The sequence below is a fragment of the Hydra vulgaris genome, chromosome 05 (assembly GCF_038396675.1).
Source record: "Hydra vulgaris chromosome 05, alternate assembly HydraT2T_AEP".
Lineage (NCBI taxonomy): Eukaryota > Metazoa > Cnidaria > Hydrozoa > Anthoathecata > Hydridae > Hydra > Hydra vulgaris.
Genome location: NC_088924.1, coordinates 24,643,245 through 24,668,208, shown reverse-complemented (window position 1 = coordinate 24,668,208; position 24,964 = coordinate 24,643,245). Strand labels below are relative to the sequence as shown.

The window sequence follows — 24,964 nt, the reverse complement described above, 5'->3', positions numbered from 1 at the left end:
AAATTTTGTATTGATTTAAACAAGACCGTTTTAAAACAAGACCTTTGTGTTGGTATTAGTAATGTACATTCTTATCTTTTTTTACATTTATCTTATTATTTAGCTTATAAGAAGTTTAATGAACTAAATATATTGTTTTTAACACGGTGCCATCAGGTTGGCTAATCCTTGTAGCCAATTTCTTGATGCTCTAAAGGTATTAAGTTGACCTTCGGTCTGATTTGTTTGTAAAAATAATGTCTATAATGTGTCTACATATTGTGCTTTTATGTAATATGATTTAGGGTTGTGTTATGGATACAGCCCGGAAATAGAAATGAATTGCTTTCTAAATCAAAGTTATACTGGTAAATTTTTGATTATTCTTACTTTAAAATTAATTTTTTATACAAATATATATGAAATAACAAAAACTATACTAATATATTTTAATAATATATATGGCTCATATATTTTGAAAAACTATTGTTGCTTAATGTATTTATGCATAAAATATATTAGATAATGTCAAAAATTAAAATATAGGTAAATAAAACATAAACTTTTTTGTTTATGAATTAGCATTTACTTTTAAAGCAGTGTATATCCAATGGCAGTTTACGAACAAAATACGGTATATCCATTTTATAAAGATATTATGAAAAGTTAATAAACTTTAAAAGACCTAAATATCTTTTAACAATTAATTTCATTTACCACCTTGTTTAACTCTGTACATTTAATGTTTTGGTAATTATATTTTAATTTGACTGTAAAAAATGTTCAGTTAAAGTTATGTAAGTTATTAAGTTTTAAAATTTATTAATGTAAGCCTAAATTTATTTTGGAGAGTTAAATATTAAGCAATAAGCCATAATATATTTTTTTTTAATTTCAAACTTTAAAATTAACATTTTAATTAAAACGTATTCTTCTATTTTCCATTTTAATAGATATTAGAAAGAAAAAATAGTTTTTCAAACAAAAAGTTAACCATCACCTTTACTAGAGAGTAAAATATTGCAGACTCAAAAGTAGATAATCCACTTTATATTCTAGAGTAGATAACCTACAGTGTCTCATAAAGTTTGCGTATTGTGTTTACTGCACCGATAGTATCTAGCAGACAATAAACATCTTTTTTTAACACTTTTCACACAGTTATACACTTGGACATTTAGTTTAAAAGTACTCTATTTCTTCCCATGCTTAAGTAGGCTATGCGAGGTTTGCTCAGAATGATAGCAACATAGTACTAATTCCTGATGGTTGGGATTGATCATTTTTTTGGTCTCACCTGTTTTAAATGTTTTTATTGCTTTCGCAAACCTTTAATCTGATCTAAAGTCCCTGGTAATAAACAAAATATTTCTCATGTTGCCTTAAATAGTCTCTGTATCAATGGTTTCACTAGAGGGGTGAAAAAGTGCAAGCCGCACTAGTGACTAACTAATCAATAGATTTCAGGTTATGAATTCTAAATATTCTTTTTTAATAATTCTGCTGTTAATAACTCTGCTTTAATAATAACTCTTCTTTTTTCATTTTGTACTACTTTCTTCATTTCATACAAAAATCTTTTGTTTAGATTAAAAGATTAACCCGAGTTATTGGCCCTGTTAGTAAAAGCCTGGAGGGATGACATCAATAATTTTCCGCACTGGGTGACAATAATCACATCAACGTCTCACACACACAAACACACACATGTATATATATATATATATATATATATATATATATATATATATATATATATATATATATATATATATATATATATATATATATATATATATATATGCATACGACGGTACGCCAAGAAACTTTATTTTATTTGCATTTCCGACAAGAACTAAGGCGTTCCTGAATATCATTCTTATTTGTCAGTGATGGCATTTGTTTTGAATCCCAATATTGTGTTGACAGCTTCGGAGCAACCCATTGCTCGCTGCAAGCTGAAGCTATCTTCAGTTCAACCTTATGCCTGAATTTGACAGCAGTTATTTATGACGTACGGAGTTTTGACATGTCGCCTCTAGCCTCAGATATAAGGGTTTTACTATAGGCTGCTTGCTATGTTAGTGTCATCTTTAGACGAGTGGCTAAGGCAACAAGTTTGGGTCTTTTTATTATATCAAGAGAGATGAAAGCAGAAGTTCCGGGTTGACTATTATTACGATGACGTCTGCTTGCAGTCTTAACTGGTAAAATATCATTCGAAGGAAGTTCGTATTCAGAGTCATCGTCATTGACAGCTTTGTCAGAGCAGTCACTGTTAATTAGATCTTCAACCTCGTCACTATCTGCATCCATATAAATACTTCTTTGTTGCTTCAGTTTCTGACACCGCAATGGCTCTACCTTTAAGGACTTCTGACGACACTGAAATTTTGAAGCTAACATTTTATCATGAAAACCAAAACTTGCCGCTCAATCGATTTTCATCAACTGTAAAAATGAAAAGTCTTCCGGATTTTTTATCAGTTGTTCAGCATTCTATTGCCACAATTTAAATGTCTTCGCTAAGATATCCTCTATCTGCAGGACCTTTTCATCGAAGCTGGAGTTGACCTGCATGCGGACGGTATCGCTTCAACTTTATCATTGTCATCAAGCTGCTTTTTTTTTTTTTTTTTTTTTGTATTTCACCTCCCTAAGTTCAAGAAGGCCACTACATATGAGGAGGCTACTTGTGGTTATAACCCTCTCTCAACTCTAAAACTCCGAAACGCAAACCTTGACAAACAATGCCGCTGCGCGGGGAAACAAGTTGAGCACGGTACTACCAGGGACGTGGGAGGAATCGAACTCGGAACCTCTTGCTTATGAAGCGAGCGTTCTTCTTTAACATCTTTTCGCATGCTTTACGATCACTAGTCATAAGAATGTTTGCTTTTTTATAGAAACCTGTAATTTTTGCCAGCATCAGCTTTGCCGAATCCCACCAAGTACGGTTTTTGAACGCGCGACCATCATTAAGATGATATGCGGTACATCGCAACGCTTGCTGACATGTTTTTTTTTTTTTTTTTTTTTTTATTTGTTCTATTTATTACAATCTGAATAAAACTCGTGTTACATGTTAAAATAAATCGTTAAAATATATTATATAAATACTAAAATATATATATATTTTTTTAATATAAAGAACGCGGAGGCGCGTTCCAGTTATTTCCGCGTCTTCTGCCGTGATATTGTTGTCAAGACCAAATATCACAGACAACTTCCTTGTACTTTTTAGCAGAAGTTTTTGCAGAATGTAGATCTGATTGTATATCATCAGTAACAGTATCAGATACATGCGCAGACGTGGCAGGCGCTTGTTGGTCATCTTTAAAAATTCATACTGAATGATGGACATTTAAATTATCAATTTTAAATACATTAACCTAAAAATAATAATACAGTTATTGCACTAAGCATCTAAAACAAGCATACAATGTTTAGTAATATGGAAAACTATTATATATTTCTTCCCAGTCTAAATTAATTAATACAAAAGACTATATACGTCATCAAATGTATACAGTATACATTAACTCAAAGTATACGCAGTACTCAATGCAAATACTATTCAAAAATACTATACAGATATATACATATATATATATATGTATATATATGTATATATATATATATATATATATATATATATATATATATACATGTATATATATATATATATATATATATATATATATATATATATATATATATATATATATATATATATATATATATATATATATATATATATGTATGTAAGTATGTGTTTTTAAGAAAAACCCAAATAGTTTCTAATTTTAAGCAAAACCCAATAGTTTCAAATTGGTTCTAAACCAAACCCTAGCCTAAACCTTAACCATGTACATTTAATCGCGCCAATTCTTATTTGTCAGTCTATGTATCTTAGTTTAATTTCACCAATTTCTATTTGTCAGTCAATGTATGGATGTATGTATGGATCTAAAAAGCTGTCTCAAAAATTTTTTTATTAAAAAAAATTTATATTCATAATATTTACCTGAATTTAAATAAATTTCAATAATTACGACAATAAAAACCAGTGTGTAGAATAAAAAAATATTTCCTAAACGATTGATTTATTAATAAAAACAGATTAAAAGACGTTTTTAAAAAGATGGCAATATAAGCGTTATTAGTATAATTTTATAAACTTTAACATCATATTAGAGTGGTTTTCTCAAATTTTCAGGGTAATATTTTTCACAATTCTTAATCAGCAAAAAATTCTATATCGAAATCAACCATAAAAATGATAGGGGTAGGAAACTGAAACAGTGCCGTATATACATTTTCTTTTATCTATTGTACTTTATTTTTAATTTAGTTACAGTCTATGAAAACACTTCATACATAATAACATGTGGAGAGCAATCTTTAATTAGAATTAAAAATGCTGTTTATGGTAGTCAGGAAAGATTTACTAAATGTTTGTCTAAAAATGTATCTAACATTTTTCAAATACTATGCAATAGAAATAACAGTTGTTTAATTGAACCCAATGACGAGATGTTTGGTGGTGACCCTTGTCCTTATATTAGTAAATACATTTTTCTCGACTACATTTGCTATTTAGAAGGTAAGATTAAAAATCTATCTATTTATCTATCTATTTTAAGTAAATTTATATATATTAGGGCTGGTACTGATTAATTTTTTTTTGTTCGATTAATCGTCTAAAATTTTAATCGATTAATCGATTAATTTCGATTAATTCTGAAGTCGACAGAATAACCTGCTTTTCACCACTGGTGAGGTGAAGTTGTTATCGGTAAACGTTAACTAACTACAGTATTCACAAACGTTAACAAACAAGACACTTAATGCCTGCTATACTGTATCCAGTTTAATTGACAAGTACAAGTAGGCATCACTTTAGCCAGTCACGTAAACAAACGAGGACGCTAACGTTTTCTGGAAATAGACAAGATCGCAGTTTGTTGACAATGTACCCTGACGAACTAAACAGTCTTTCACAAGGAACAGAAGTGGCAGGTACACACAGAATTGTCTGCACAAAACTGCTCAGGTTAGGGTAACGATGCCTGTTCAGTTGCCACCACATGAGGGGATTCTCAGTTTCTGGAATTACACTTTCTTCTTGATATCGTGTAAGCTCAGCCAGTGAGCCATGTACTGTTTGTGATTCATCTGATGAGGATTGCGATTCCGAGTCGCTGACCAACAGAGTAAGTTTCAGTTTCTTACGCACAGGTTCTGATGCCTCGCCAGTGCTGGTAGTAGTTGCACGTTCAGCTCTCTGTCTTTGGTTACAGTACACCCGAAATGCATTAGAAAGTATTGTCCAAACTGCTTCACGTTTCTCTCTTGAGAGACAGCCGAGTTTATTGTAACGTGGGTCTAATGCCATTTGCAACGTTGGCAATGCATCAATGTTTTCAATGCGACCTGAGATGTCATTTAGTGTTGCAGATTTAAAACGTGCTATATACCCTGGATCGTCATCATTAATCCGCAGAAGTGTGCGCAAAAATGCTTCTAACGAAAGTACAGCCGAACATGTAGCATACTGTTCACTACCAATATACTCAGTAGCATCTGCAAGTGGACCCAATACCGAGACAAATTTTGACATTTTCTCCCAGTCCAACTCCCTTAGTTTATCTCCAGTGTAATTCTCGGGATGGTCAATATGATACTGCTTAATGGCATCTTTCACTTCCAGCAATCTGGCTAACATTAGGTAGGTACTGTTCTACCGCGTAGCTACATCCTGCTGCAATTTGTGAAACTTCACATCGTCAGACCTGTTAGAGGTACTGGCTTGGCTAGCCTTTAGCTCTGATGTATTCCTTGAACTGCGCTTAAAATGTCCAACTAGGTGTCGACATTTAGCCAGAAAAGGAGATGAATCAGCTGCTTTCAAACCTGCTAGTATGCTCAGTTGAAGACAGTGTGCAATACACGGTATATGGCTGTAATCCGTCCGTCCTATAGCAGCAACCATATTTCGTGCACTGTCCGTTACGATACAGCTAATGTTTTCAGCAATGTTCCACGTAGCGGCAAACTCTTCATAGAAACTGGCAACATTATCAGCAGTGTGCCTTTCTTCAACACTTATGTAAGCTAAAGCGACAGATGTCAGTTTCCACTCAGAATTAATCCAATGACCTGTTATCCCACAGTACGATTCATTGTTGGTGGAGGTCCAAAAGTCAGTAGTTAGAGCAATACTATAAATGCATTCTAGAGCTTTCTTGTGCTCATTTAACTTCTCATTGTACATCTCTCCAATGACAGTGTCGATTGTACGGCGACTGGGCAAAGTATAAGTCTGGTTTTGAAGGGCAATACGAAGCACCGCCTCTAGTCCAGCATCTTCTACAATTGCTGTTGAACGTCCAGAACTGGCAATCCAATAAGCTATTGCCACCTTCAGGTCGGCTGAGACCTTTTTACTGACAGGCTTGTTTGACTGACACGTAAATAAATTGGTGATTGATTTTATCTGAGGGGTCATCTTACGTTCACTGTCGACAACCTGTTGATATTTCAGAGGATGCTTGTGCTGAAGGTGATAAGTCCGCGATGTGTTTGAGTTACGGAAAGCAAACTGTTTATTGCACTGAACGCAGTATATTTTGTCACCTTCGTCTACTTTACCATCAGCATTCAACTTGAAAACAAAATGCTTGCTTAACTTTCCAGTTAAATGTTTGACAGAAACGTTGCTTTCATTAGTTGCCGCAGCCATATTTGCAAAACAAACTTTGTTTACTTTAGAAACGGATATAGAAATGTAAGATAATGTTCCCAGGTCAGTAAGTATTTTAAAATATGACAGAGTTTTTAGTCGAGATTTTCAAGATACGCGTTTTCAAAATTAATTTTATATTTATCGAATTCTATTGAAAAATTCTAAATTTAATACTCTTTTTCGTCATGACTAATGACTTTGAAACAATTGATTTTGAAAAGTTGCGTTAAGACGTTCTTAAAACTTTTAAAACTGAAAATAACTTCTTTGCGAATGATTTATATGAAAACGATATAATTTTTTTATAAATTTTTATGCTTAACATTTATCAAATTAACAGATATCAAAATATCTTGTACATGCTAAAATTTAAATTAGGCCAAGTACTATACCACTTCACAAATAATTTCTTTATAAATAACGTTAATAAATATAATATAAGAGAAACAGGTAATCTTGAGTTTATTCTAATTGAAGAATATTAAAGTTAACTTTAATATTCGAGTAGTTTTAATACAACTAGCTGTACTTAATATATAATATATTACCTATATTGAACATAATATATATTATTCACTTGTAAGGGCTTCGTGATAAGATCAGTACGATCTTCTTGAAGTCCTGTCTGTACTATTTTAATTATAATTATAATCTCGTTTATATATTTTGACTAAAGAAACTTGTAAATATTACTATTATAAATTACAAAACTTGTAAATATATATATGTACGGCAAAAATAAAAAAAAATAAAAATAAGTAACGGGAAACCGGCAAAAATTAATCGAAATATTACTGATTAAAGAAATTTTGATCGATTAAATAAATTAGCGATTAATCGATTAATTAATCGTTAATTTCCGCAGCCCTAATATATATATATATATATATATATATATATATATATATATATATATTTATATATATATATAATGAAAATAAAATTATATATATAAATTACGCTAAACTTTTTGAAAGCCTCAAAAAAAAAAATATATAAATTTACTAGATAAATATAAGTTAAATTTGAAACGCACTTGGTTTATAATAAGAGAAATTACTGGAAGCAAAAAAAGTACATCTCATCCTTTGCCAAACATGGTTAAACATAATAATGAATTTTTATATGATAAAAGACAAACTACGGAAAAGTTTAATAAATATTTTGTGTCTGTAGGACCAAACCTTGCAAAAAACATTCCTATAGCAAACAGTTTAATGATCTATGTTTCCATCTTAACTCTTACTTGAACTTTTTTGAATTATCTTTTGAAGAGTTTGAAATTGCATTTAAAATGTTGAAATCTAACAAAGCAGTAGGCCCTGATGGTATTAACGGCAATATTATTATAAGTTCATTTGATGTTGTAAAAGATATACTCTTTAAGATTTTTTCAATTTTTAATTTCAAAATTCATACCAATATTAAAGATGGTGACATTGAGAATATAAGAAACTATCGCCCAATTTCACTACTTTCTGTGTTCTCTAAAGTTTTAGAAAGAATTTTGTACAATAAAATTTATAATCATCTTACTATAAACAATTTATTATACAGCAATCAATATAGATTCCAAAAAAAACAATCCCACTAAACATGACTTTTTTACAATTTACAAGAAATATATCTGACTCATTTGAAAATTCTCAATTTACTTTAGGTTTCTTCATTGACTTGACAAAAACTTTTGATACTATTAATCACAAAGTTCTTTTTAAAAAGTTGGAGTGGTACGGAAATAATGGAAATATATTAATTTGGCTTAAAAGTTACCTAAATAATCGGAAACAATTTGTTTATGCGGATGATAACGTATCATCCTATTTGTTAAATATTTTATGTGGAGTTCCTCAAGGATCCATATTAGGACCCCTCCTATTTCTAATATATATTAATGATCTACCAAAAGCTTCTAACCTTATGACAATTATGTTTGCCGATGATTCTAACTTATTTCTTTCTCATAAAAACATTTTTACACTTTTTAGCAACATAAACATTGAACTAGCCAAAATTTCCGAATGGTTTAGATTAAACAAACTATCATTAAATATTGATAAAACTAAATGGATTCTTTTTCATCCTTATGGTAAAAAGCACCAGCTGCCTAGCAATTTATCCGTGTATTTTATTGATAACATAATTATTAAAAGAGTTCTAGTGACAAGATTTTTAGGTGAATATATTGATGAAAATCTTAATTGGAAAAGCCACATTGCTAACTTTTGCAATAAAGTTTCAAAGAGTATAGGCATTTTATACAAAATAAGAAACGTTCTAGATAAACATACCTTAATTCAATTATATTATTCGCTAATTCATTGCCATATTAATTATGCAAACATAGCTTGGGGTAGCACTTATAAAAGTAAACTTAAACCTCTCTATCGGCAACAGAAGCATGTAGCACGCCTTTCAAATTTCAAGGACCGTTTTGCTCACGCCAAGCCTCTTTTATATAATATGAAAGCACTTAATATATATGAGTTAAATGTTTTTAATACTCTTTGTTTTATGTATAAATGCAAGACCCACCTATCACCCGTTTCTTTTCGTAACTTGTATTTACAAAGAGATAGAAATATATATATTTTAAGGAACGATAATTAAATTCGACAACTATTTTCTCAAACTAATTTTGGAAAATTTTTCATTTCATTTCGCGGCCGTTTTTATGGAATAGTATAGTTCTAAATACTTCTCAAGAATGTAATTTTGATTCTCTTAAACGAAATCTTAAAAAACTCATTTTTTCAACTGAAAATATACTAATCTACTTTTAAATTTTTAAATTTTTGAAAATCCTTTATTTATGTTAGTATAAGTATATATTTAATGTATACCTTTTTTGATTATTTTTTTATTTGTTTTTTTATCCACAAGCATTTATTTAACATGTTTAGTTTTGGTGAACTATTTAACATGTTTTAGTTTTAAAGTTTTAGAACTCTTTTATTTTAATATTGTATGTTTATTTTTATTTTAATTTATAATATTATAATACGAACTTTATATACTTTTATTATTAAATTTAATTTTGTAATAAAAAAAATTGAACAAAAATAAATAAATAACAAGAATAAAAAAACGTTCAAATATTTTCAATAGCGGTTTCTCTGTGACAAGACCTGATCGTATTTTTTGAGTATCCGCGTTCTTTATATTTATTTTTCTTATTTATTTCTTAACGATATCTTTACTTATTAACTTTTATTACTGTAATAAAGTTTTTTTTTTTTTATAAATTGTAATAAATATTGTAATAAAGAACAAAAAACAAAAAAACAAATATATATATATATATATATATATATATATATATATATATATATATTATATATATATATTTATATATTTATTTATTTATATACTTTAAATGCAATAAAAAATCGTTATGTTATAAATAAATTTAAATCGTTGATCTTTTTCAAAATTTTAATTCAAAGTTTAATTTAAGAGAACTTTTAAAGGCGATGCTCCAACTAATGAATATAGAAATATCTTTATTATTTTTTTATATAATCATGGAATGGTCTTTGGGTCTTTGGTTTTTCTTGACTTGATTTCTCTGGGTTTCGATTTTAGTTTTATCCTAATCCTAGTTTCTGAAACTTTGATAAAACTGAATCGATGAAAAAAATTGTTCTAAAGTTTAAAGATTATAAGGATGTTCATTACTTGCAAAAAAAAAGGTTTTTTTATTAAGATCATCTTGAAACAATTTCTTATCAAAATCTAATTTCTAAAGTTAAAAGTATTTAAATTTCTTAAATTAAGAATTTTCAAATCACATAAATAATTCAGTATACATTTATCAATTGAAGCATTTAATAACATAAAATGTGATTTTAATAACACAAAACGTGGTATTAGTTTTCAGCTTTTATAGACATTTTAAATGTTTTATTATAGACATGCTATACGTTTAAAAAAAAAAGTTAAAGTTAACTGCTAAAGCACGCCCAACAACCTTGTCTTTTTAGACTGTTTAGAACAGCTGCCTGTTTTAAATGATCAAAAATATTAGAGTGTATAGTGTATCATCAGTAAATAAATTTTAGAGGTAAGATTATGAGGATGTTCATTAATGTAGATGAAGAATAACACAGAACTAAGGAAAGACTTTATAGAAAAATTACACAGAGCTGAGAATAGGCTTTATGGAAGAACATAAATATATATATATATATATATATATATATATATATATATATATATATATATATATATATATATATATATATATATATATATATATATATATATATATTTACATATAAGCAGTGATAAAAATCCATCCTGATAATCAGGATAAATTTTTTTTTTATCTTTATCAGTAAAAAAATAGGAAATGGAAAGATATAGATTTATATACTTTTATTGATGAATTATGAGTATATATATATATGCAATTTTTAATCAGACTGATTAAGATTTGTGCATAGACTTTGTTTGTAGAACGTAATTTTAGAAAGTGCACAAAGTAATTTTTTTTGTTAGCTATATCTTGTGTTTTAACAACTTATGTTTTGATTATTATTTAACCTTAATTCTGTCATTTTTACTAAATGTAATGCTAAAGCAAACAGCATAGTCTTATATTAAACTTACAGAAATTTGTTAACAGTTGCAAAGCAGAAACCAAGAGAAGGTCATAATGCGTTCAAACCCCTGTTTAGAAACAAATGACTATTAGAAAGCCTAGAACTGTTTTCATAAAAATTTTGATTGGCTGAAAAGAAAAAGGATCAAACTTTATTATTTTGGCATACATGTTTTTGTTATATAAAATCATATAGACATATAAGTTTCTAAATTCGGCTGATCCTAACTCTTATTATTAACATTATAAGTTTATTTAACCTTTTAGTTTATGTAATTTAGTAATTTAGTAATTTAGTAATTTAGTAAATTAGTAATTTAGTAATTTTTAAATTAATTTTTGGTGTGAAGATATTAAACTACAATAATAAAAAAAATATTGGTAATTTTTTTCTGTGAGGTGTTTGGACACAATGGAGCATTTGGACTAATTGCAATGATACATATGGATTTATAAACAGAACACGAGACTGCAAAGTTTTTCAAGGTATGGAATGGTGTTATGGGTACAACTCTGAAGTAGCAGATTGTTTTGGTATGTCTAAAATTGATAATTATAATTGTAATTTATGCAATGCAATATCATAGTAAGACATTTATAAAATATCATAACACTATTTTTAAAATGTAAAAATTAAAAGTCTAGTTCAAAACCTTGAACACTGTTTTAATGTAATGCTTAATTTATCATGTCAGAAAAATTAATAAAAAAATAAAACCATAAATTTACTACTTCAAATTAATAACAGTCAAAACGTACATATTTTAAAATATTGCTTGTTTAAACGCGTAGTGTGTGAAACATTAAAGTTGTAATCAAGAAAGGGCAATATGTATTTGAGAAACACTAGATGTAATATAGAAATCGTAATATGTATTTAAGAAATTCAACATGTAGTTGAGAAATCGCAAGATGTAATTAAGAAACACAACATGTAAATAATAATTAGTTATATGTAATAAAGAATACATAAATTGTAATTAAGAAATTGTGATATATAATTGCAAATTCACAATGTAAGCTTTATATCATTATAAAAAGTTTTCTGGAACATGAGTTTATATAAGTTAAAATCATTAAAAAAGGAATTAAAAGATCGTTGTTTTATTTGTCAATGCATTGTGATCTAAAAGTTTGCTATTAAATTGAATCGGTATAAGCATTTTTTTTACCAAATTTGTATACATCCGCTTCAGGAATAACCTCCCAGCAAACAAGTTGTGTTTGGTCTATGCGTGGTTCAACATCGGCGTCATTACTAGCCCACCATCGGGGGACAAGCATGGTCCAATCCAAGTCTTGCTCACCGACGCTTTGCCATTACCTTTTTTTATGCTTTTGGTTCACTTGTTTTTTTTAAACATTTATTGTTATTTTTATAAATAACCAATACTTTAATAAACGCGAGATTTTAACTCAGAGACTGTTGGGAAACAAATGCGAGATTTTAATCTAAAGATTTTATTGTAAAACAAGTCAGGAATAAAAAGGTGAGGCGGGGTGATGTTTGCCTACCTAAAAAAGTCGCATGAGTGATATAAAATGAAATATGGGATATTTTTAAACTATAAATATACATTCATTTTAGTAAAAGGTTTTATATTACCAAATATTTTTATTTCAAAAAAATTGCCTTGCGATACAGTATATATAAAAGTTTAAGGTTAGCGAACGGTTAAACTTCTACCGTCATTCCAATTTGATGCTTGCTTGAACTAATGCTTGGTACTTTTTGATATCCGTATTTTTCTGCCTTTCAAGCTGATAGATTTAGCAATTACAACCAAGTCACCCAAAAAAAGCCAAAAGTGAAGAATATGTAAAATAGGTATAAAATTGTAGTTGATGTCAAAATTGTAAAATAAACGATAAAAATTAGTAATAAGATTAAATAAGCAAGTAATAGATTTATCTTTTCTACATTAATTAAGTAATACATATTTTTACATAAGTAAGTATTTTTACATAATTAAGTAAAACCTATTATAAGAAATGCAAAAAAAAAAAAAAAAAGTATAAAATATAAAAGAAAACAACAACAAAAAACTCATTGAGTGCATATACAAATTACACTTAAAGAGTTTTTTGTTGTTGTTTTCTTTTATTTTTTATATCAATTTCTATATCAATGAAATTTTTTGGGATGCAATATAAAAAGAACATCTTACGTTTATCCAATAAATTACAACTCATTGACTCCATGGTAACAATAGATAATCGTGTAGCTTTCGAAAAAATACTCTCAATGAAAAACATAAAAATTATAAAAACATATTCCAATTATCTTAAAACTATAAACTCATTGTGATCTACGCAGATGTATCTATAAATATTCTGCATTTCAATTAAAGATTTCAATACATCAAACACATTTAATTTGCAAAGGAATAAAGCTAAAGCATATAGAAAGATCATCATTACTATTTGATGGCTTCCTTTGCTAACGCTTGAGACTACTCGCCCTCCGATTTTATTGCAATCTTTTTCTCCTGACAATGTGTCAGATGATTTAAAAGTCATTTAAACAGTTTTGTACCTAAGTTCTAATAATAAATAGATATTAAAGCACTAACCTTACACCAAAAAGTAGCATATATTTATATATTATAACTTATCTATAGATTAAAAAACTAATTTACTCACAATATTGTGTTACCTTCATTTTACCTTTTTACATAATTAGTTTTCATCGTTCTTGATTACATTGTTAGGCTAACATAATTATTCAATTTAATTCTAACAATTACTCAATCACATCACTTTTTTATGTAAGTAAAACAATTAAAAAAATTGAACAAATGATAACAATCATGATTAGATTATGATTTTACACTTATTGACGCAATTAAAAGAAAATGTTTAATCTAAATATGGTTTTAAGTCAGTCATGCAAAATAAATGTCAGGTCAAACTCGTAAAATAAATATAAAATTATAACAAAAATAAATAAAATTAAGTGAAGTAAACAAAGGAATAAAATATAAAAAAACTGAAAAATGAGTTTAAATTATAAAATCTAACACTCTATAATGCTTGACTAATACAATAAAAACATTGTAACAATAAATAAAATATATTTCAAGAAAAATGTATAAAATATCAAATAAAAGTTAGAACAAATAAGAGAACCATCAAGTATATTTAGCTTACTCTTTTAAGGCACGGTTTGCAAAACCACCATTTCTAAAGGAAGCTTGCAAAAACCATCGCTTTATGCGACCTCTTGACATCTGTATTACATACTCCTTTTTCATGTTTTTGAACTGCATCTGTTAAATTTAAAGCAACGTATTTAGATGTGATCCACTTAATTAGCACAAAATAGTTGTCTAATAATTTACATACTGTTAATTATGCCAGGAATTTGTTTTAACTACAAGAGAGTGCTGCTACTCCAATAACTTATAGCCTGCTGCTACAAGGGAGTGCTGCAACATTGACTGAGGGTTTTGTTGGGGCAGAAAGTCTATTAAATAATAAAAAAATAGAAAGTATGTGAAAATATTCCTTATGTTTATATTAAAAAGTCACCACTTCGAGCAAGTCTCACAACAAGCAAAAAAACAAAATTATTTTATGCCGCTTAATTGCAGATTTACCCATTTATATAAGTAAATGATATAAATGTATATCCTATATCATAGAAATATTATGCGTACGTATTTATGTATATATATGTAATTATATAAATACTTAAATATAATTATACATATATCATTTACTTATACGATAAATGATATAAATATAAAATAAATAATATAAAGTGTAAATGATTTGAGATCCTTAAGTCATACTATTAGTATAAAATTAACAAGTCATAGGTTATACCTACTTGAAATATAACATTTGCTCAATGTTATAACCTATGACAATATTCATTATTAAATAGTAAAACCTATGATAGTATAATCTATATATAACATAGTAACTTATGACAATATATTACATAATATCATAATATTTGATTTTATTTTAAGTAAAGTAATGTTAAGTAATTTTAATTGTTTAAATAATGTTTAAGTAAAGGTATAAGTAAAAGTTGAAGTAAAATAATGTTTAAGTAAAGGTATAAGTAAAAGTTGAAGTAAAAAAATGTTGAAGTAAAGTAATTTTAAGTTGAGTAAAGTAAGTAAATGTTGTTTGAGGATCCCAAATATGCTTTTTAATATAAAGTATAAATGATTGGAGATCCTCAAAAAACATTTACTCACTTAAAGTAAGTTTTCATTTTAAAGGTAATTAAAATACTTTTAAAATAAAACCAAATATTAGCATACTGTGTAATATATGGTCATAAGTTATAAATATATATATATTATATTATTTGTTTTATATAAAATAAATAATATAATTTATAATAATAACATAAATCGGGTATAAATGATTTGGTTCCTCAAAAAAACATTTACTTACTTTTAAAGTAAAATCAAATGTATGTACCACGACAATTTGTTATGCTATAAAAGATTTCTTATCATTCGTTAATGAATTCGAATAAAATTATAACAAATAGAAATCAATAAAAAGTTATAAGGGAACTGACATTTGCTAAGTGTTGAAGGTTTTATTTTTCTTTATTTTTCAATTCTTTACTAACTCTAAAATTTTATTTTAAAATTCTTTATATAATAATGACGCATGCGCACACTCAGTTTTTTTTTAATTTTAAACATGGTTTAAGTCCGGAACAAGATCGGCATGATCGGCACTGTCGACCGATCGTAATAAGAACATGACGAACTATTGGAATATGAACGGCATCACCAGCGCAGTGGTACCGGTAATCAGCCAATGAATCCCATGCATGGACCATGCATGAAGAGTATGCTGGGCAGAACCAACTTGACCAATTTTTCGGCATGAAATACATACAACCCAACAAGTTAAAGTAAAACATTATGTTTTATCTTTACAAAATGACTGAAGAGTTGCAGAATGTATTGAGAAAAATGGCGATTGTGTGACTCTGGCGCAAAATTTAGGAGTCAATATAAATACTACGATACATTGCGCAATGATTTTAAATATGAAATATGGCTTAAATTTAATTTATATCCTTATATTTTTTTGTAAATAAACTAATAAAATTTTTTTATTTCTCAAATGAATTTTTCACAAAACAAAAAAGTTTTAAATAACACCCGATAGGATTTTTCCAATTACCGCTAAAATGCCTTTATTATCACTTTTTCATTTTATTGATAGTATATTATTATTTATTGAAAACCGACCCATATGGCTACCATGGCCAAAATAGAAACCAACCTTTAACTACTATGTAAATCAAGTCACAAAATAAAAAATACTATGAACTTTGTTCTAAGAGTTTATATCATAAACTTTTCTCATTTAAAACTATTATGTTCTCTTGCAATTTCTTAATTACAACTTTCATGTTCTTAATTACATTTACGATTCTCAATTACAACTTTCATCTTCTCAATTACATCATACGTTTCTTAATTACAAGTTTCAAGTTCTCAATTACATTTCGAAAAGATGTAGTCATATCTGAAGATTTATAAAATGAGTTAAAATATTAAAGCTTAAATAATAACTTTTATAATAATAATAAAAAATATTAGTAATAATATGGTTTTATTATGAGAGTTTATGACATAATTCAAGATCAATATAAATATTTTTTTAATGTAAAAAAACATTGAGTTTAGTAATAAAAACAGAGTTTACAGTTTTTAAAACCTTAAAATTTATAGACCAGAAGCATTTCCAGATATCACGATCAGCTGTCATTTTATTTGAGCTTCGCAAATATCTTTGAAAGTTTTTTTTTTTTTTTTAATAATTTAGCATATACTTAAAATGGTCAACAAATAGTTCCTTATTCAATTTATTTATGGCTCAATAAAAACAAATATTTTATTTATATCAACTAAAGTGTTTAAACATTTAGTCATAGTATATTAGTATTTTGCATATTTAAATGCAACCATTTTTTAACATCAGCCTCCAAACAAAGTAGATGTTTGGAAAAATGTTAGTTGTTGTGTCATATAATGTGCTTTTAATGATCTTTAAAATAAAGAAACCACATCAAGAGTTAAAATCAACTGTTACAAAATATGGTGGTCTAAAAGAAAGTTGTGATCTTAAATTTTTATTAATTGAAAGACATTGCTATTACTTATTTCTTCAGTATTAGATAAGTATTATCTACAAAGTTAAATTGTTTTTTATATATAAAAAAATTCCAACTCTAAACCATTTAGTTTTCAACTTATAATTTGATTGTGTGGTTGACTGCTGGAGTATTTAATTATTAAACGATTTATTTAAAATAATGCTTTATCTAACTTGTAATCTGAAAACCTTTGTGATCATAAGATCAAAATATTTTTAAAATGATGTTAATAAAAGACTTTAATTTCTAAGAAATTTTACAAGTGTATCAATTATACAAATTTTTGTTATCTAAATTATTTAAAAAAATTTTGACTTTGCTTTTGTTTCAGTATAAAAAAAATTATGAGACATTTCGGTAATCTTTTATAAAAATAACAAAAAGTTACCACTTATAAAAGTATACTACTTGTGACATTAGCCTAATTGGAAACTGCATCACCAAGAACAACCCTTTGTCTTCTGTTGCAAGTAAAAACTTCTTGCCGAGCAATTATCCTCTGATTCTGTTCACTGCAAGTTTTTTAAGCAATTCGCAATGCGCTAACTTGTCAAAAGCTTTAAGAAAATCAAGATAAATTACATCTGTTAGATGACTTATTGATAATTTCTACGTTATTATGAGATACATGATTTTTTCTGCACAAAACTGTTAAACATTACTTAATAGATTGGTAATTACTTTTACTTAATGATAGCATTTCAAACTACCGTCTCAAATTTATGCAAAATATATTATGAGTAAAATTAATGATAGTTGACTGAAACCAATTTTCTATACATCTTTTGAATTAATGTTATAATTGTTTTGGATCATGTTTTTTGACCTCACTGAGCTCACAAGAAGATCTAAGTATATTAGAATATAGAGCCATCTGCAGCCTATTTGAGCACGTTTGCCTGGATTGCATTGGTTACATCACAGCCCATGGGTTACCATTCTTTTAATATTTAAAGGTGCTTAAAATCATTGTCTTTATCTATATGTTTAAAAGCTTTTGTGACTTTGATTTCTATTAATGCCTTATTATCACACTTAGGTAAGTTACCAATTTGCTCAACAACAAAAGCAGATTTGAACTGGTCATTTAGCTCGTTTGCAATTAAAGTTCTGTTAATTAGGGAAAGTTAGACCAGGTTTATACATTTTCTTTTCATAGTGAACACAAATCATAGCAATGGCATACTTGTCATAAAAAAGATATTAACATGAGTACATTATATGTGTAAGTAATCTTAAATGAAACAAATTACCTTTAAAATTTATTAGAAAAATTTTTAATACCCATTTAATAATAAATTTAATTCGTATCAAGTTACTCCTATTACGGTATATTGTACATTGGTACAAGTCAGGAGCATATTGATTCATAACAAATAATAAGGAAAATCCTAAAATATAACACAAATCTAATTTGCATTATTTTTTAATAATACGTATTTAGGTCTTGAGATTTTTTCACTGATACATGCCAATGTGCCTTATTGATACATATCAATGCATTTAAACAAAAATGCATTTAAGTTAAAGTACCAAACATTTATTAAAGTAAAAAAAATATTGCTATCAAAGATGTATACTTACTCAGCAACGTTTGGCACAATGCCAACACTAAATTTGCTAGCGAAAACGCACTTAAAGAAAATATCAAAGTTTTTAATTTAGAGCGTCTGAAACACATCAATGGTTTTTCAGTTTGTACCAATGACTGAATTTTGTTGCAATTGTATTTTTTTAAATCTTCCGACAGACACTGTAAGTTTTGTGTGTGAATTACTTATTTATTGTGCGTTTTTTTCGTGTAACACTTACTGTGTCTGTGTGCCCAATGTATCAATATGCCCTAACTCCCCCTAATTTTCTCCTTTATGTGAAGTGCCTTGATGTGAACATTTTTATGTTCTCATAGTTATAAAGAAGCATGAGAATTAAAGTACATTTTTTTTCTGATTAAGTTTTCAAAATTTGCAATAACCCTAGACTCTCTTTGTCCGCAATTTTGTCCTGTATCTCTCATTTCGTTCATAAACTTTGGACAAAATATTTTGTCTTCTTTGAAAATTTTTTTGTTCATAACTAACTTATGCTTAGTTATACAAATGGTTTTATAAAATACAGCATTTATATATTTATGGGCCTTCAAATCAAGCATTTAATGTTGCATGAAAATTATAAAGGTTAATTTTGACATTATTTATATTATTTATAATTTACTTTTCAATATTTTTGTTGTTAAAACATTTTACTGCTTTTATTCTTTATAAGTTTGAACTATATGATTTTATGTTATATATGTTTCATGATTAAACTTATAGTAAAACTTATATAATTTATAACTTTGTTTTAGCTATTAATTTTTAATTTTAACGATAATTGGTAAAATCTTATTAAATAAAAAAGGCATATAAAACCCTTTAATTTTTATGCCACTATTCAGTAAAATCCTGCATTAGTTATAGTTAAACAAATTAAATTTTTACTTTTTTAATGAATGTTTTTACTCTCTGCATAACTATTTTCTCCATTAGTTATTAAATTACAATTATCTTCAAATGTAAAATGTAGTATTAGTGTAGTGGAAGAGCAGTCACTTCATAAGCAAGAGGTTCTGAGCCTAATTCCCACCATGCCCCTGGTACTATCAACTAGCAGTGGTGTAGTGGTAGTAGTAGCGGTTCAAGAAGGTAGTGGTGGAGTGAAATAGCGTTTGCCTCATAAGCGAGAAGTTCCAAGTTTGCACCTCACCACCTCAATGGTAGTACAGCTCTTGACTTGTTTTACTCAGTCAGCGGCTTTGTTTGGCAAGGTTTGTATTTTAAGTTATCATGTTGAGAGATGATTGTAACTAAAACTAAAGTAGCCTCCTCGACTGTAATGGAGGATTCCATTACAGTCGAGGAGGCTACTTTAGTTTTAGTTACTTTAGTTTTAGTTACTTCTGACAACTAATTATTTATTTCTCTTGTTTAACTGCTTACTTTTATAAAAGTAATAGTTAAACAAGAGAAATAAAATCTGTATTAGTTTTCAGAAAGTAAGTTGTTAGGCTCAAAATGAAATATTAGAGATTTGTTAAACAAAGACTCGATTACAATGTAATTTAAGAAAAACTTTAAGAAATAAAAGGTTTTGACCCAACAAAAACAGTGGTACTACAGTCTAGCTAGTGGTTAAGCTTTATTAAAGTTAATAATAACAACGATATTGGCTAAGTGTAATGAGAGCGGCCTTGGTCAGTTTGATCAAAAACAAAACTGGAAAGAGTTTATTCTATAGGAGAAGGAGAGTGATAAAGAAAAATAAAAGAGGAAAATTTTATACCTGGTCGAATCAGGACTATTAGCGTCTAAGAGAATGAAAATAAGTGCGGTTGTTATATATTAAATATAAATAAAATTAAAAGAAGTTTATTTAGTGAAACTAGAATCACAAAACCATTCGCGCAATGTAAATTTTTAATAGGGAATTGCACATTATAAAGACATCAACTTTCAAAAACAGTAATAACTATTTGACCCAATTGTTTTGAAGTATTTCTATTACCATTACTAAAACAGTAAATTTTTTGAAATCACGCCAAAATGATGATAAAAGTGTATAACTGATTTGAATTATTTTATTGATATTTTTTAATTTTTTTTGAATGTCTCCGTTGAGTAATATAACTTTTTTGTAATAATATTTGGGTTGGATTATATATTTATTGAAAAATATTTTTTTGGTTATATATTTATGTACAATATATTATATAATAGTTACTTTAGAGATTTTGGTTGGTATTTGATTATAAATAAATTACCCAACCAATATCTGATTAAATTTTCTAATTTTTTTTAGCTTTTTGGACACAATGGAGCCTTTGGTCTAATTGTAATAGTTCGTATGGATTTATGAACAGAACCAGAATGTGCAATGTTTCAAATGCAATGTCCTGGTGCAATGGAAACAATTTAGAAGTAAAGCAGTGCTTTGGTAAACATTTCCGTTTTAATCATTTTTGTTAGAATTTTTCGTAAAGTTAAAAAAAGATTAAATTTTTTTAACACTGTTAATTTATTTACACCTCACATTTATAGTTATATGTTAAGTATGTAAACTTTAAATCATGCAAAAATAATTATCAATTTATGCTTATAATAGCTGTGAAATATGAGAATTATTAGTGAATTCATGTTTAGTCATTCTTCATGTAATTAGAAAAAAAATCTTTAAAAATAAGCTGGCATGATTTAAATAAATATCAATGTCATTTAAGTCAATACTTAGTAATCCAATTTTTTTTACAGTTTTAAAATTTGTTTGGAAGTTTTTTAAATTTTTTGCAAAGTAGAAAATCATATTCGGGTTTTTAGCTATTTGGACACAATGGAGTAAATGGACAAGTTGTAATGATTCCTACGGATACATGAACAGAACTAGGGAGTGCAATGTTTCAAATGCTATAGATTGGTGCTACGGCAACAACTTTGAATTACTAAAATGCTTCGGTAAGTATTCATTAATAACTATTGTATAATTTTTATTGTCATTTATTACATTGTTAAAATACCTTTTTATATTGAATTTTAATACATTCTGTTGTATTTTAAAACATGATATGTAGTACCATCATTATCCATTAATCTGATGAAATCTATAAAAACAACATTAAAATACGCCTTGCTTAATCTGGAGGAATAAATCAATACTTATTTTTGTTGTTAATTTTCATATTCTTAAGATGGTTTAGAATATGTTTTCTATAATAAAAATAAACTTTAGAATATAAGAGATTTGAAGGCAAAAATGAATTAAAAAGATTTTCAAAAATTTGCTAATGTTTTTTTATTTATTTGTATAAAAAATATTTTCAAACAATGTAGCATATAGAATTTTATTTATAGTTACTTTTTGTAACATCTGTAAGCTCTAAAAAAATTTCACTTATTGACTTCTAAAAACAGTATTTTGAAATAACATTTAATAAAATTTGTCATATCTTTCTGGACAAACTCCACTCATTTTAAGATACAATGGCTAGTAATTTAAAACTCAACCAGCCAAACCAATGACTTAAATGACTTCGACCAATGCTTAATCATAGAATGCAATTTTACATATAATGAAAGAGATAACCATAAAATTAAACACTGAAAACTCAAAGCTTAAATCTCAATTCTTGAAACTCAACATTTAAAATTCAATACTTAAAAATCCTCACTGAAAACTTACACTAAAAACTGATCACTGAAAACTGAACAGTGTAATAATATTTTACTACTTCATGCTTTAAACAAATCTAAGATTTGGTTTAAGGATTTGGTTGGCAATACTTAAGCTTTTGCCATGCTGAGAGTTATGCCTTTTGTAGTAGCTGGGTTTTTAGAATATTTGGGTTTAGAATATATGGGTTTTTAGAATATTGATTTATCACATATGCGCATATCAATGCACACATCTTAAAAGTTAAAAAATAAGTTTTAATGAAACATTTAGCACTAGTTTTTGTTTGTTTTTGAATTGATCATTTTGTCATTTTGAAAAACCATTATCAAATTCAAAAACCTTACACATCCAGAAATCATGGTTACTTTGCTTTAACTTGTTAGTAACCTTGCAATATCTAATGCATGTTTTAACATCTTGAAGAAAATGTCTAAACAAACTTGACATTATTTTTTCCATGATTCGTTAATGTAGTTTTTTTTTGGGGCTTGAATTAAAATCCATCAATAAACAGTTAAAATTGATTAAAATTTTTTTGGCTATTATATTTGATCATTTCAGTAATTAATTAAGATCAATTTCTTGCATTTCGTTTTCTGCCTGTAAAATATCACTAAGACTTTCCTATATTAAAGAACTTTTTATAGAAATTTTTTAATTTAAGTTACTGAAGAGAATAAGTTGTTTAAAAAGATTTTATTCTAAAACTATATTAGATTTTATGGAGTATATTGGGGTCTATGATGATCTTAATTGCTTGTCTTCGTCTAATATCTAATTTCTAATGTAAGAATATTTTAATTGATGTTTAAATTTAATATTGTTGGAATAAAAAAATTCTATTGTAACTTTTTTTTAACAATAAATATTTTTCCTCACAAGTATCCATTGAAAAAAACATAAAGAAGAGAACCTTTTTAATTAAAATGTATGTTGAGATCAATTTGATGATTTTATTTTTGGCTCTGCAATGATTCATGATGATTGATAATCTTTTTTGTATTTGATTCAAAATTATATGTAGTGAGAGCAATTCAGATGTCAAATTACTTGATGCATTAACATTTTTCTTTAATATGCTAATTCTTATAAAATATGTCTATTAGATTTGAGGTTTGAGTTAAAAAAGATTTTTTGAAAAAAAATTAAATTTATTTAATTCAATTTCGTCTCTATATATTATTGCTGAAATTAATTCTGTTAGTGTTAGTAGTGCCAATTCGAGCGTGTTTGACACGGAACCCTCGGTAGTTATTGCAACCGAGGTAGTGGCAAGAAAGAGTGGCTGCACATTTTGTTGTAAAAAAGCGTAAACGAAAGTGTATGAAAATATCTAACGTACGCAAACTTCAAATTAAGAAATGTTAAAACATAATGAAACATTGATCAAATTTTACAGTTAGACTTTAACTTGAAAATTGCATTGCGTCAAGCTCTCCTTAAATTTAATATGCTGCATTTATTTTTGTTAAAAAAAATATTATATAGTTTTAAAAACTATTGTAAGTCAACAAGCCAGCGTGGCCGAGTGGTTTGCGTGCATAGCTTCTTAACATAAAAGACGCGGTTTGAGTCCAACCACTAGTGACCTTATTTATTTTAATTTTTTTAGATTTTTTAAAATACAATATACTTTGAAGTTTTATAGAGAATATATACAAAGATAAGTAACAATATTATATACTTTAACAAAAAAAAATGTTTTTAAAAGCTACAAGTTCTAAAAACATCAAAACACCGGGAGAAAAAAATTTTTGAATTTATGATGGAGACACTTATGTTATTAATGTGCTCAAGTAATTAGTCCTAACAAGCTGTGGATGGTCTATAAAAAGAAAATGTCTGAAACTTAATAAAGAAAAAATTTAATAATACAACCCTGCTATTCTAGAAGGTGCTGCTGCAGTGCAGTACTTTCCACATAATGATGGGAAAAAAAAAAAAAAGAAAGAGCTTGAAAAAACTTTGAAACTTTTTTTTGACAATTAAAAGTTTTTTTTGCCATATTTATATTTTTTACTATAATATATGAATGATACAACGAATATATTGGAATGAGATAAATAGACGCAAAATTTAGATGCTCTTATCAAAAGCCACTAAACCAAAAAAGTTAAAAGTAATTGCGGTTCACTGAAAATTAAAATTCATTAGTTAAATTTAGTTTATTTAATTTTATAAATTCATAAGTAAAAATTAGTTAAACGGTATTTGCATTATATAAATCATTTCTTAATATAAAAAGAAGCATTATATAAATCATTTCCTAATATAAAGTAATTTTTTT

The 24,964-nt window shown here is 27.2% G+C and overlaps 1 protein-coding gene across 1 annotated transcript in view; it reads left to right on the top strand.

The window, feature by feature from the left end:
- LOC136080283 (uncharacterized) overlaps positions 1-24,964 on the top strand; it is an 84,426-nt gene that overhangs the window by 27,365 nt on the left and 32,097 nt on the right. The window contains exons 4-8 of the mRNA XM_065796899.1: positions 285-347; positions 4,334-4,585; positions 11,730-11,864; positions 21,310-21,444; positions 21,825-21,959. Coding sequence (XP_065652971.1) covers positions 285-347; positions 4,334-4,585; positions 11,730-11,864; positions 21,310-21,444; positions 21,825-21,959 — 720 coding nt within the window. The remainder of the gene's footprint in view (positions 1-284; positions 348-4,333; positions 4,586-11,729; positions 11,865-21,309; positions 21,445-21,824; positions 21,960-24,964) is intronic.